This window comes from Perca flavescens, chromosome 9 (genome assembly GCF_004354835.1).
Source record: "Perca flavescens isolate YP-PL-M2 chromosome 9, PFLA_1.0, whole genome shotgun sequence".
In the NCBI taxonomy this organism is placed as follows: domain Eukaryota; kingdom Metazoa; phylum Chordata; class Actinopteri; order Perciformes; family Percidae; genus Perca; species Perca flavescens.
The window spans coordinates 17,951,865-17,965,546 of record NC_041339.1 but is presented as its reverse complement, the minus strand read 5'-3'; the positions used below and the strand labels follow the sequence as shown (position 1 = coordinate 17,965,546).

At 41.5% G+C, this 13,682-nt stretch overlaps 1 protein-coding gene across 2 annotated transcripts in view; it reads left to right on the top strand.

Moving 5' to 3' along the window:
- ttc39a (tetratricopeptide repeat domain 39A) overlaps positions 1-13,682 on the top strand; it is a 30,620-nt gene that overhangs the window by 5,240 nt on the left and 11,698 nt on the right. Inside the window, exons 1-3 of one of the 2 annotated variants that reach the window (XM_028587225.1) lie at positions 1,687-1,719; positions 7,998-8,102; positions 13,537-13,668. In XM_028587225.1, coding sequence (XP_028443026.1) covers positions 1,688-1,719; positions 7,998-8,102; positions 13,537-13,668 — 269 coding nt within the window. In that variant the 5' untranslated portion in view covers position 1,687. Of the gene's footprint in view, positions 1-1,686; positions 1,720-7,997; positions 8,103-13,536; positions 13,669-13,682 lie in introns of those variants that run through there. The other variant, XM_028587222.1, reaches the window with a different exon arrangement.

The window sequence follows — 13,682 nt, the reverse complement described above, 5'->3', positions numbered from 1 at the left end:
AATATTACGGTGCAATTCCGCCATCATAATAGCAATGTGCCAAGGTACAAACACGCTTGGCTTTTAAAGTGCTCATAATTCATAATTGTATTTAGAGGTTATATCAAAAAACACCATATTTTTGTTGTACTGCACATTGCTGCAGCTCCTCTTTTCACCCTGTGTGTTGAGCTCTCTGTTTTAGCTACAGAGTGAGGCATCTTACTTCTGTTCCATCTTTGTTGGGAGTCGCACAGTAAGCACTACCAGCCAGTCAGAAGCCGAGGCTAGCAGCTAGGCGAGCATTATAACGCGTGTTACAAAGTGACGCACATTCATCATAGAGGTGAAGGCTGGACTACAATAGAGATGTTTGGAGCAGTTTGTGAACAGTGTTTTCTGTTGGAGATGGTAAGTCCCTTTGGGGTGGACTTTGGGCTTTTTCACTTTGTAAACCTATAATGTACACACAAAAAAATATATAATATAGAAGGAAAGGGAAAAAGTCAAAAAGCATAAAATGAGCACTTTAAAGGGAATGGGAGATGACACTCTGATTTGTTTATTGCATGTTATGCCCAAAACACACCTATGAATTAATGAAGACACTAAGTACAACCCTTTTGAACTATGCGCCCGGCTCACTGACCCTTATTTCCACCGTCAAATTAGCAAAAGTGGATTTGGAAACGCCATAAATGCACCTGCGCCATGTGCTTCATGCCGTGCGCTTAGATCGTTAAAATAGGGCCCCATAAGTCCTTGCGCTGTGCCAATTTTTCATTCACGATTTCACATAGGTCTTATGCATTCACAGTCTGAACTGGTGTACTGCATCTATGTCTTTTATTTCTGGACTCTCTGGTCGCTGCAGTGTTCAGTCTCTGCCACTGCAGCAGACTGGACTGGCTTAGAGTCTTACTACGCAGCAGCACTCTCTTCTTCTATCTTTTAAGCCTCACTTTCCCTCTTTCACCTATAGCAGCACAAAGTTTTGTGTTGGGCATGAATTAATTGCTTGTAACTTATTTCTTCTTTTAACTGTCACTCTGTCCTTGTTTTTTCTTCCTTTTGTTGTTTCACATTGTACAAAAATCCTAAGGCCATGAATCGTGGGCCTTTAGCCCCGCCTCTGACTTTGCATTAACCAATTGGAGCAGAGACTGCAGTGGGCAGCATGACGGTGATGATCGGAAGAGGTGTGACAGGCCTTTTGTATGTATGTATGTATGTGTGTGTGTGTGTGTGTGTGTGTGTGTGTGTGTTGTGTGTTAGAGGCAGCACAGATAGACTGTGTTGTCTAACCTCATGTGTAATAGTCATCCCAATCTTATTAAGGTCTGCTGTTGCTGCATCCTTACTCCTCCTCTTCTCTTTCTCCCTCCCTCCCTGTCTCCTTCAGTCTTCACCCTCTCTCTCTCTCTCTCTCTCTCTCTCTCTCTCTCTCTCTTTCACCTGACTGCCCTTCTGCTGCTGCTTCTGCTCTTGTTGCTGCTGCTGCTGCTACAGAAAGAGACGTAGACGATTACACTGCACTGCTGGAAAGGCCTCAGGCTCAGATTCACTTATTCAGCTTTCTCTGCTTTGTCCTTCTTTCCCAAACACACACACGCACACACACACACACACACACACACACACACACACACACACACACACACACACACACACACACACACACACACACACACTCTTTCGCCAGATGAAAATGTCAGAAGAGGAAGAGACTCTGTCAAATGGGTAAGATACTTGCTGCTTGTTTGGATGTCGTGTGCCATTCAGTTGGCCTCTGTCAGATGCTCTCTAAGTGTTTTGTGAGTGTTCTTTTTGTGACGCTCAGGCATGTGGACAAACTCGCTCGGTTTATTATTAAGCAGCTCGGTTCTTTTGTGTCATCATGAGGCCTCTGAAACATCTTATACCAGCTGGAACAAATGTGGTCAAAGCTATGTGAAACGCGGTCGATAAAGTAATGCTTTGTCACTCCTGCAGGAGTGTGTGCGTGTGCGTGTGCGTGTGCGTGCATTCTGGGTTTCATGAGCACATGCATGGGTGTGTATATGAACAGGGGTTGTGTGCTAAGTGGTTTTATTTGTGCGTGTGTGTTAGTGTAACTCGCTGATAATGATCATCACTGTGCAAGTTGTTCTCTAGAGAAATCAACCCAGAATTTCAGCTGACTTGAAGTTCAATTAAATTATTGGGACAATGCGTGGAATGCACATCCTGAATCCAACAAACTCTCCTCATTGTGCTGGTTGTCATGCCTTTTCTTCCTTTCATACAATTGTCAATTATTCCCTCCATTTCGAGGACATTTTCCTCTACTGTGATGATTGTTGCTCACTGACTGAGAGCTGGTTTCTGTGTTCTCAGGCCTCAGATTGGCTTCAAGACGTAAACCTGCCAAAGTCTTGTTATCCCATCCTAGTCTTGCATTGCCAGACCTTCCTACACAGCGCTGCGGAGGAGGGTCTGGTTAGTCCACATAGCATTCCAGGATGGGAAAGAAACGTGCTCTGGTTTATTGTCATGTCTTTAAACCAATCACAATCGTCTTGGGTGGTGCTAAGCGCCGCACGGAGCCCCCGTGCCGCTGCAGTATAGCTTTGGGAAGGAACTTGTTTTGGTGGAACGTGTTCAAAAGTTGTTTTAGTCGTGCAACAGAAAACTCAGATTGGTCAGATGGTCTAGCTAGCTGTCTGGATTTACCCTGCAGATATCTGAGGAACAATAGTGGACGCTCTGGTTGGATTTAGTCAGTTTTCACTGGGGGAAGATTGTGATACTACAACATTATTCTTGAAATCACACAAATGACGTAACACAAATACACATATACAGTACAGTCAGTTACCTTGCTTCTGTATTCCCCTGGCATTATTCTTAATGCTTCTGTTATTGATCCCTTAATGTCTCATTGTTTTATTGTTAGCAGGAACTTAATTATAAATGGCTGAATGTAAATTAAGTTTATTATTACAATGTGTATTGTAGTATCATAATAGACTTCATTTTATAAATGTATTACTTATTTACAACACAATACTGGTTCTCTCCTTTAATATATGAGTCTAAAACACTTTCCCATTAGTCTTTTTGTTTTGTTTTTTGTGTGTTGGAACTCTTTATTGTGAGGACACCTAAAACCACACGCAAACTTAACATTCATGTTGCTCTGTGTGCGTGTGCGTGTGTGCGTGTGTCTTCGTGTGTATACTTCTGTGTGTGTGTGTGTGTGTGTGTGTGTGTGTGTGTGTGTGTGTGTGTGTGTGTGTGTGTGTGTGTATATATGTGTGTGATGAGTGTATAGTTTCTTTGTGTTTCTTATTGGCAGGAATGTAAAGTGAATGGTATTTTAGTATATTAGTCACTGCTGTTATACACATTTAGTCTTAGTTGGTTTTGCTCAGTTTCTGCTCTCCTATTCTTCTGCGCTTGTCTAATGTTTGCTGCTGAGTTAAAGAGGTAATACTGACTGACTAAATGGGGGGAAAATTGTCATGGTCATGTGATCAATACAGTGTCCGGGAAATTCAAAGCACAAAACCATTGCATTTCAGGATGAAACAAAATAGAAATAAGGTTCATATTCACAAAAACAAAACACATCAATAACATAACAGACATTCTACAAAACAAACAGGTCATATTCCAAATTAAAGAATTACTATTAGTCTTTTATATTTACCATCTAAATCTACCATTTGTTCAGCTCTTTATGCTGAATGTTAAAGCAACGTTTTGTAACATTGGTATTTTTTGCGATTCCTAGCCCTACCGTTTCAGAGTGCAATTCACTTCTACCCCCCTGTCAAATATAGACAGCTACACGTGCATTTGTTATGATTACATTACTCACAACTTTGCTAACACAGCCAAACATCAAGCAAATGAATCAACAAAGACAAAGCAAGCCAGCTTATATTACTTTGATTATTATTTTATTATGACTTACTTACTTACTTACTTACCTACTTACTTACTTACTTACTTACTTACTTACTTACTTACTTACTTACTTACTTACTTACTTATTTAATTACTAGTTCAACAGCAAGAAGGCCTGCTCAGTGTCTGTTTTACAGCCTTTTATATTGCAAAGCTCTTGCCAACGATGAGCCCGTCCAAGATTTACTCTTGTCCTGGTGGCCTCTTGTTCGGTCACTCTCTCTTTTCTCTTCTTGATTTCATCCGTCAACGTCCTCTTCGGTCTATTCACCCCTGCCATGATGTCCATAGCGGCTGCTGAACCTGGTTCCATTACCCGCTAGCCCATCTCGGGTTCTGGCCCGACACCGGCGCCGCTCCCTGCCAGCATTCCGCCCCGGGCCTGAAAGCCTCCTCCCTCCTCCCAGCAGTCCAAAGCTCCTGTGCTAGCAGCAGAAACTAGGGGTGGGTGATACTGGGAATTTTGGTATCAATCCGATACCAAGTAAATACAGGGCTAGTATCGCCGATACCAATACCAATACCGATACTTTTTACTTGTAACGTCACGATCATTGAATAAGTTTGTGATTTTGCCTTTAGTTAGTTTATTATCATTATGATAAAACACAGGACAAAGATTTTAGGCAAATCTAAATGTTTTAATGTGTTTATGTAAATTGGTGGTGTTACCACAGTGGCAAATTACTTTTTTGCACACATCACATGTGGCAGTGTCCGTATCAGGTGGAGTGAATAAACTCCACACAGCGCTTCGCTTTTTTTCCGCCATCATTACGGGCTTCTCTCCCTGTTCTGACTCTCCGCTCTCTGTCTCCGGCAGAGCGGGGAGGGGAGAGAGAGAGAGAGAGAGAGAGAGAGAGAGAGAGAGAGAGAGAGAGAGAGAGATAGAGAGATAGGGGTGCGCTGTTTGCACACTGCGCACAGACTTAGAGAGACGCTGTGCTCGCATGAACTCTGAGAGAAACTGCAACAAAAGTATCGATCTCATCATGACAGTATTGATCCGATACCAATACTCATGTTGGTATCAATACTATCGCTATTTAGATCGATACGCCCAGCCCTATCAGAAACACCAACACTCCCCTGGTGCTCCTAGCTCCCAGCCCTGGCGGCACAGCTAATTTAGCAGTTAGCGGCAGTTGCCGTTCAGTCAGAAAACTCCATAAATCACAGAGTCGAGGCAGAGTAGCCGGAGGACATCAGAGGGAAAACCGGAAAACATTTTCTCCATTAAATAGGATCCAGTTTAACCAAAATCAGTGGTGGAGCCGTAAAGTTTTAACGTTACACACATTGGACCCGCTCGCCAAAGTTACATCGCAAGAACAGGCGATCAGGGCTCACAGTGTGAATGTCAGAGGCACCATTCTACGTATTACAAATCAGTCCGGCATTAAAATCATTATGAAGCTGTTAAAGTAAAATAGTTACGCAATGTTGCTTTAATGTATTTTTCTTTTTTATGCCGTTTTCTGTTTTCACCCTAAAGTGAAGGCATAAAACGCACATTCAACAGTTCCATTATAAGTACTACAGCAAGTGAAATCAAAGAGGAGGGAGTCTTGTGATGAAGGAAGTTGGCCATCAGTTTGGCCACATTATACAGTTGTCACGTGAGAAGCATGTGCACTGTGTAATGAACTCCTAAAACATTATCAACAATCATTAGGAGTAGTTCAAACAGCTCAAAACAGTGAGTTGTATGTACAAGAGGAAACACAAGTCATTTAAGGCAGCAGCAACATCTTTAAAATATGATTGTGTTCAAAACTGCTCCCTGAGTGTGTACTTCTATGAAAGTGGATGGTTGTGCAAGTACTGCAATTTAAGCTGATTCACTCTGTAATGTGCAGTTTAATGCAACAACACTAACAGCAAAGCAAGCTCTCGAGCCAGTTAGCTTGTCTGGCTTAACCTGCCTGTGTTTTTGTATCTTGAGTAGAAAGGGTTGAATAAAGAAGGAATGTGTAAGTAAACTGAGGTGGGGAGGGGGGGAATGACAGACAAGAGTAAAGTGACGTGGATCTTTTTTGGATCATACATTTTAATTTGAAAAAAAGCCTACTTAAAGGAATACGCCACCGTTTGTTGAAATTGGGTTATTCACCGTCTCCTCTATATTTGTATAGGTGGGCAAATGCATTTTTGTCTCAGTGCACGCATTGCCTTAGTCCGGCGGTGCCATGGCTAGCTTAGCTTAGCGTAATGAATGGAATCCTTTGTGGCCGTGTAGCATGTCGTGAGTAAAAGTGACCGGGCTTTACACCAATCACAACCGTTGAGGCGGGCTTTATGCGACGATGATAGCGCAGCGACGGCAAGCAGCTTTTTGTTTGCATTCAACATGACGGCTACCGAAGCACAGCGTGACCCGGATCGTTGGTCTGATTGGTTGAAGGACTATCCAATGCGCCCAGAGGCATTTGAGCGGCATCCGTTGGTGACGCCCCTTTGGAAATGAACTGTCAATGAACCTTTCCCAGACCCACTCTCAGTTACAACTGAGAAGGTCTGGTGTCAACCAGGCTACTGAAATTCAGCCTTGGTCCAGAATTACAGCCACTAGATCCCACAATGAGCTTTCCTTAGGATGTGCCATTTCTGTATCTGTAGCTATTGAGGAGGAGAGAGGGGGGAAAGGTGGAGGGTGGGGGTGTGGCCTTGACCAGTGTTGCCACAGTTACTTTGAAAAAGTAACTTAGTTACTTTACAGATTACTTGATTTTAAAAGTAACAAAGTTAGATTACAAGTTACTTTATTAGTTACATTCAGCAACTGCCGACAACACCACTACAGCCTCAACATAAAAATGACAACCGGTTTACTGTGAGGCAGCTCGGCATTGCCAGTAGTAAGGATCTGGTTTATTATGGCACGAATGAGAGCGAGTTAAAGGTGTTTAAGGGCAGCATTTCCGCTACAACATAGGCCTACTGCCCGACCAACTTCTTCAACTCTCCCCCACTTACTGGTTTTGCACCGAAGTTCAGCTTTTGTCTGTACAAAAGTGGTGGGGGACCTCCTGCTCTCTGCTTCGCTCCACCTGCTGGGACTTGCTCTGTAAGTTTGACTGCAGCGCTGCGACTCCAAATGGTTCTTCAAATTTGACGTAGTGTTTTTGTAGCTAGATAGCACTTTGTCGCCACCAGCACAGTGTACAACAAACCTTAATATTGCCGTCTTTAGCTGGCACAAACTCTAAATATTTACTGTATTTCCAGCTAGAAAACGCGCATCTCTCTCCTCCCTCCATTGTTGTTTACATCTGTGTCGCTGCGTGGTACATGTGAACTGTCCACATGCTGAAAACGTGACTTGTCGCATACGTGACTTCACTCCCCGAGACGCAAGAAGAAAGCAAAAATATATATTTTCACTAAGGAAAATGACAAATAGTAACGCACAGTGACTTGGATAAGTAACTTTAATCTGATTACTGGTTTGGAAATAGTGACACGTTAGATTACTCGTTACTGAAAAAAGTGGTCAGATTAGAGTAACGCGTTACAAGTAACGCGTTACGTGGCATCACTGGCCTTGACCAACTGCCACTTTGCTCGTTTGAAAGCCATGATGTCTCTCTCTCATGGGTGGGCCAAATTCTCTGGGCGGTCAAAGCAGAGAAAGGGGAGGTAACCTTGCTCCTTATGACCTCATAAGGAGCAAGATTTCAGATCGGCCCGTCTGAGCTTTTCTCAAAGGCAGAGCAGGATACCCAGGGCTTGGTTTACACCTATCGCTATTTCTAAACACTGGGGGGACCATAGGCAGACTGGGGGAATGCATATTAATGTTAAAAAACCTCATGAAGTGAAATTTTCATGCCATGGGACCTTTAAAGAAGGTTTTAGGGAATGTGACAATGAAATTGTATTGCACTTGACTGACTGAGCACTTGTACAATTCAAACACATTTAACAACAATATCAACATTCAATAAAACTGATATTGTCATATGTAATACATTGTTCTACTTGAATTTTATTAATGAGATAATAATGTATTTTCAGCACTCTTTTTCTTTTCTCATCTAGATTGTGTGTTTGTTTTGGTTCTGCAGGTGCTCGCGGTCAGACCTGTCGCTGGCTCTGGAGGACTGTATGGCCGCCCTGGATCTTTTCCTCAGAAACGACTTTGAGGAGGCGCAGACCCGGCTTAGATGCAGGTACGAGACCATGAACCACATGCTAATACAGCTGCAGCTCTCAGCTCTTGTTGAGCTCTAACCCACCTGGCTTTGTGTATTTTCATGGACAAATATAAGAGTAAAACATCAAATGATATGTGTGCAAGCAACAGCATTTGTAGCATTTGTAAGTGTTTGGATGAATACCATTCAGCTGCTTCATTTTCAGGGTCCTGGTGTTGTGCATGTTGACTCCTGTCATGGCTTACAAGGACACTTGAACAGAACAGAGATATCATTAATGTTATTAGTAACACCTTTGCTTTTCATACTTTGACAAGTCGAAATGTTGTCTGATATAAAAAAAAGGCCTATAGATGTAGTGCCTATAGAAGTTTCACTTCACTCCAATGTTAAAACTGTGCATGCTTTAATGTCACCAACACGATGGTTTCACAAAACTCTTTGCCATTGCTGAATTACCTTTGTTGATTTATTACAAATTTCCTCAGCTAATACATTGAATTGTTTGCTGATGAGAGTCTGCTTTCCTAAATGCAATTAGATCAACATTTTGATGCTTTAAATTCCAATTTCAAAATCAATACACAAGCAATACATTTAAAGTGTGTCCTTGGCACAGCAACAGGTCAGAAACAGGTAATAGTGCTCACATCAGGGAGGGATAAAGGAACTAGTGTGTTTGCTTCTGATGCTGATTAGATGATTTTATAATCGGCATGTTGCTTTCAGTTACATTCACAAACACAAACTCCCTCTCCGGGCTTACACCCTCCCTCTAGTTTTGTATTCCAACACGGTGTCATCTAGTTACTCCATTGTTCACCGCTCATTCTCCTTCCTCTATTATCAGAAACTTTATCACTGTCTATATTATTCTCCACCCTCAATCTCCTCTATGGGGCTGCAGGCCACTCCTTAGCCTAGTTTTTCTTTTCAGTGCTTACATTGAGACAGAAGAATGGCTTCCTGTCAGCCTGTACATTCTTTTTTATAATTTAGTACTATACGACTAGATTGACAGCCATTGTGAGTTTGGTGTTGTTGTTAGGGAGCCATTTTACGCTGTCAGAACAGTTTAAAGTGATGTAATTTGTTTAACTTCTAAGCTCAGACTTCGTTATGGAAACTTATATTGCAACATTACATAAATATGTTGTTGCTAAGTCTTCCCTGTTGCCATAATCATAACATGTTTTAGTATTTGAATCTGGATTTGTGAAATATTTCAACCTAAAGAAAAATCTGTCTAATTTCAACCCTTTTAGCTGCTGCTTACTGAGTCTTGACAGTCTGTCAGCTCAGCGGATGTCCTCATTTTTGTCTCGATATTCTTCCCACAGCTCTGTGTGTACTATTGCTGCCTCCTCGATAAAGTGCACCTGAACAAACATAAGCTGCAAATATGATTGTATTTGTAGCTGTTTGAGCCCAGATGATTGGATTTGACGTATGCAGTAGGACAGTAGAGAGTCAGAAATCAGTGCAGATTATTGTGTCGTGTTGTTTTACATTTGAATCCACACAAATTGAGACAGGTTTTTATTTTGTTGGGTTTTATACAAAACCCAATAACACCCACAAACTCCTCTGATTTTTCCGGGTTTGCTGCTCAGAAAAGGGTTTTGTGAGGAAGCCGATGGCTTAAGGCATACAATTTATGTAATATTATGTAAGGAGTGATGACATCTGGTGCATTGCTAGAGAGATACTCTGAAATACTGGATGAACAAGCAGCCCTGAGAATGTAAAAAACACAGACAGAATCTTTCCTCGTTTGTCTGTCCTTTGCTTTAGTCCATGTGTGCTTTCCAATTCTCTTCTTCTTCGATCTCCTTTCCCTTTCTCCAGCTGTGCTCTGACGCAGTCAGGTGGGACAAGGTTACGGTATACTAGAGTCTCCGCAGCAAACGACACACACTGAAACTAAAATACTGGGAGAAGATGGGGTTTGCCATTACAGGGTTAATGCATTTATACTCATACCAATGGGCAGTTTAAAATCTCAAATGTGGCTGCCAGCAGTGTGACTGTGGAAGGAAACTGCAACATACTTATATTTCCAATGGAAAAATATCTGGGAATTGAACATCAGTCCGTTTTCCAGCGAGTCAATAACTGAGCTACTTATTGTCATTATGAGGAGTATTATCTTGATGCAATATTTTAATTTAGATATTTTAGATAATATTTCCCACTGTTCCAAGAACCCAAATCACCAGCAGATCCACTTCAACAAATGCCATAGGACATACTGGACTCCTCAGAAGAGATACGTCTCTAAAGCCATTCCTACTCCCTATTGCATGTTCTGTTTACCTGAACAAACTGGAACTTTATTGCACATTGTCTGGGAGTGTGAACAGGTGCAGGAATTTTGGAGACAAAAGAAAGTTTGGTTAGCTGGCTCAACCGCGACCAAGAAAATGATAGCTCAGCGCTGGCTTCCCCCCCACTCGCTTTGTATAAAACAGTGGTTGGCGTACTTCAAGATAGAGGGGCACCTGTACTGTAGCTCAGTTGGTAGACTGTGCCAGCCATCTATGACAAGGTTGGTAGTTACATACATTCACAGGTGTCTTTAAGCAAGACACTGATTCACTGAAACACAAATTTGCACCCATGTAATATATGTCTTATGAACTGTATCAGAACTATTGAAAAAACAAAACAGTTGATACAGAGGAGGTCTGTGAAGAGAATCAGATTTTGCTTAAAAATTTGCTTTAATATTTCTGACCAGAGGTTGTGTAGTTTGAATTATTGCCCATGCATCAATATCACCACCAGTGAGCTACTCATACCACGTTATATAATTCTGTAAGCGAAGCTATCTCTTTAAATTGCTACTCTTTTATAAGCTTTATGTTTCTCCTCCTCTGAGTCGTAGTCAAGGAGCCACTGTGGACTCAACATTGTAGAAACATGCCAGAGGTATCCAACAGCAGGCTTAGCTTTATTTGCCAGCTCTCTGTTCAAACATGCCACAAGACCAAGTACAGCCATAACAGTGCAATCATATGTCCCATCATGCTGTCCTGCCCCATTCCTCACAGATGTAGCAGGGAGTGATTTCAGGAGGTGCACTGTAGAAGTAGGAAGTACATATAATACAGCAACTGACTGAGGCGTAGAGCTGGACAATATTTTGATATTATATTGACTTTGTGATATGAGACTAGGTATAGTAATATTGTAATATGTCATAAGTGTTGTCTTTTCCTGGTTTTAAAGGCTATATTACAGTAATTTGTAATTTTCTGAACTTACCAGACAGTTCTAGCCGTTCCATTATTTGCATTTACCCACTTCGACATAAAATCTCATTGTGAAAATACCTCACAATATTGTCGAAATATCTACATTGAGGTATTTGGTCAAGAATATTGTGATATTTTATTTTCTCCATATCGCCCAGCCCTACTGGGGTGCTTGATAAGTTGTACCTGCAGCCCTTCCATGAGTGTCAAAGTTTCAGGACTAAACACAAAGGTTAATGTCTAATTTCCGAACTTAACTTCAAATGGGGGTTGCAGTAGCTGACCCTGTAGGGAGCTGGGTTGGGAACCAGAGGGTTGCTGGGTCAAGTCCAAACCCCCAACTGCCCTGTCCATTGACAGCTACAGCCCCCTCCCTCTGACATCTCTCCATTAGTGCATGTATAGGTACTGAGCATGTGTGTGTATTTCAGGCCTGTGTGTAATGTCTATTCTAACAAAACAATGTAGTTTTCCTTGCGGGATTAAAAATTATAAATTGTTATTATTAATTTCTGCAGTTTTCACACTGAAAACAATGATGTATTTTGACAGAAACTGCAACTCCCGATTGAACCATGCAGAACTGAAAACAAGGTGTTCATGCACACATGTTTTTTTGACAAAGTACAAAACAGCTCTTCCTTTGCATCACGGAACATTGTGGTGAAAATATGTGGGAGATCTGGCTTCAGTGCTGTCAGACGGGTGTGAACCTTTTTCGGATTGGATAGTCTTTAATGTCCCCTAGGGGCAATTTGGTGTCGACACAACCAATACACACCATACAATAAATAAACAAAAGACATAAATGCATACAACATACAGTAGATCATCATAATTAAATTGCAATAAGCTATAAAAGCACCAACAGAACATCAGTCCTTTGTGATAGTGTGTGTGCAATACCACTTTGTTCAAAAACCCAACGGCTGAGGGAACAAAGGGCAGAGGGACTTTGTATACCCAAGCTCTGAGATGATGCTGATTGAAAAATATCTGAGTGCTGCTGTGAAATATTTGGGATTCCCAGCCACTTTCAGCACTGCTACAAGCAATTCAATTCGCCTCACAGCTCTATCTTAAAAGGTTTCTCAACTTGAGTTTGGGCTGTTGTTTTACATAAGCGTGACACAATGGAAATGTAAGGCAGGCAAATCTCTCTGAACCTCAGTCTGTACCGCCACCTTCTCTGACTCTCTGCTTTTGCTTCCTGGTTGTTATTGAGTTGGTTATGGTTTAGTGTAGTCAGTGTATTTGAACTAATAATATGAATTATTCATTTAAGTGAAGAGTTGAAGCTCAGCACTCTGCTCTCTGACTATTATTAAAAACCTGATGCATTGCGTAATGTTATATCACTGACAGTCTAAAAGTTACATTAATGATACCACTTTCACTTCTTTATCAAATATAATAAAGTGAAGTTAAACAGCATTAACGCAGCAGTGTGTCTTTGTGCTCTATTTTCATGGGTTGAAAAATCTGTTTATGCAAATTTAATTTCCACGAAAGACAACTGGTTGCTCAAAGTGACATCCCAAAGGCTGATCACGTGGTCAGTCTGTGATAAACAGCAGTGAAATGTCAGTTATGCAGACAGACAGCTTTCTTCTCTACACACCTCTGCCTTTATGTTTTACCAATGACTCTGCCATGTCTTTGTGTGTGTTTGTGCATGTGTGTCATGCAATACATACAGAATATATAAAGCTATTCTTTCAAAAAATAACTGGAACAACAAGCTCTTTTAACTGGAGCTTTTAACGAGTACGTCCACTGGAAAAATGTGTGTGACATCGAACACTTTTACTCCTCCATCATCACCTGCAAGAAGCACAATTTTTAAACTCAGGGTGTGACGTGGCACACCAAAAAACGCAGCTATAAATAGACACGTACTGTTTGTTTTTCCTGTGTAGTGCTGTGGCTTTAGTTTTACAAGTATTCAATCACACATCTCTTTAGCTGGAATTGATTATCTGACTACAGCTTTTCATGTTCTGTGCCCATGCGTCTCTCAGTTATACTGCCTATATAGTGACTACTGTACGAATCTTTAACTCTTCTCTTAATCAAACAAACGGGTTTTCTCTTCATCATCTCTGTCAGCACACCAAATCTAAATGTTTATTATCTTTAACTTCCTCTTGCAATTTAACTGAAAGAAATATCATGTGTTGTCTTTTTTACAGAACCAAAGACAGCATGTACCACGCTCTGACCTATGCCACCATCCTGGAGATGCAGGCCATGATGACCTTTGACCCACACCACATCCAGACTGCAGGAAACACCATGAAGGAGGCCCAGGCCATATGTCAACGGTGAGACTTTCCCG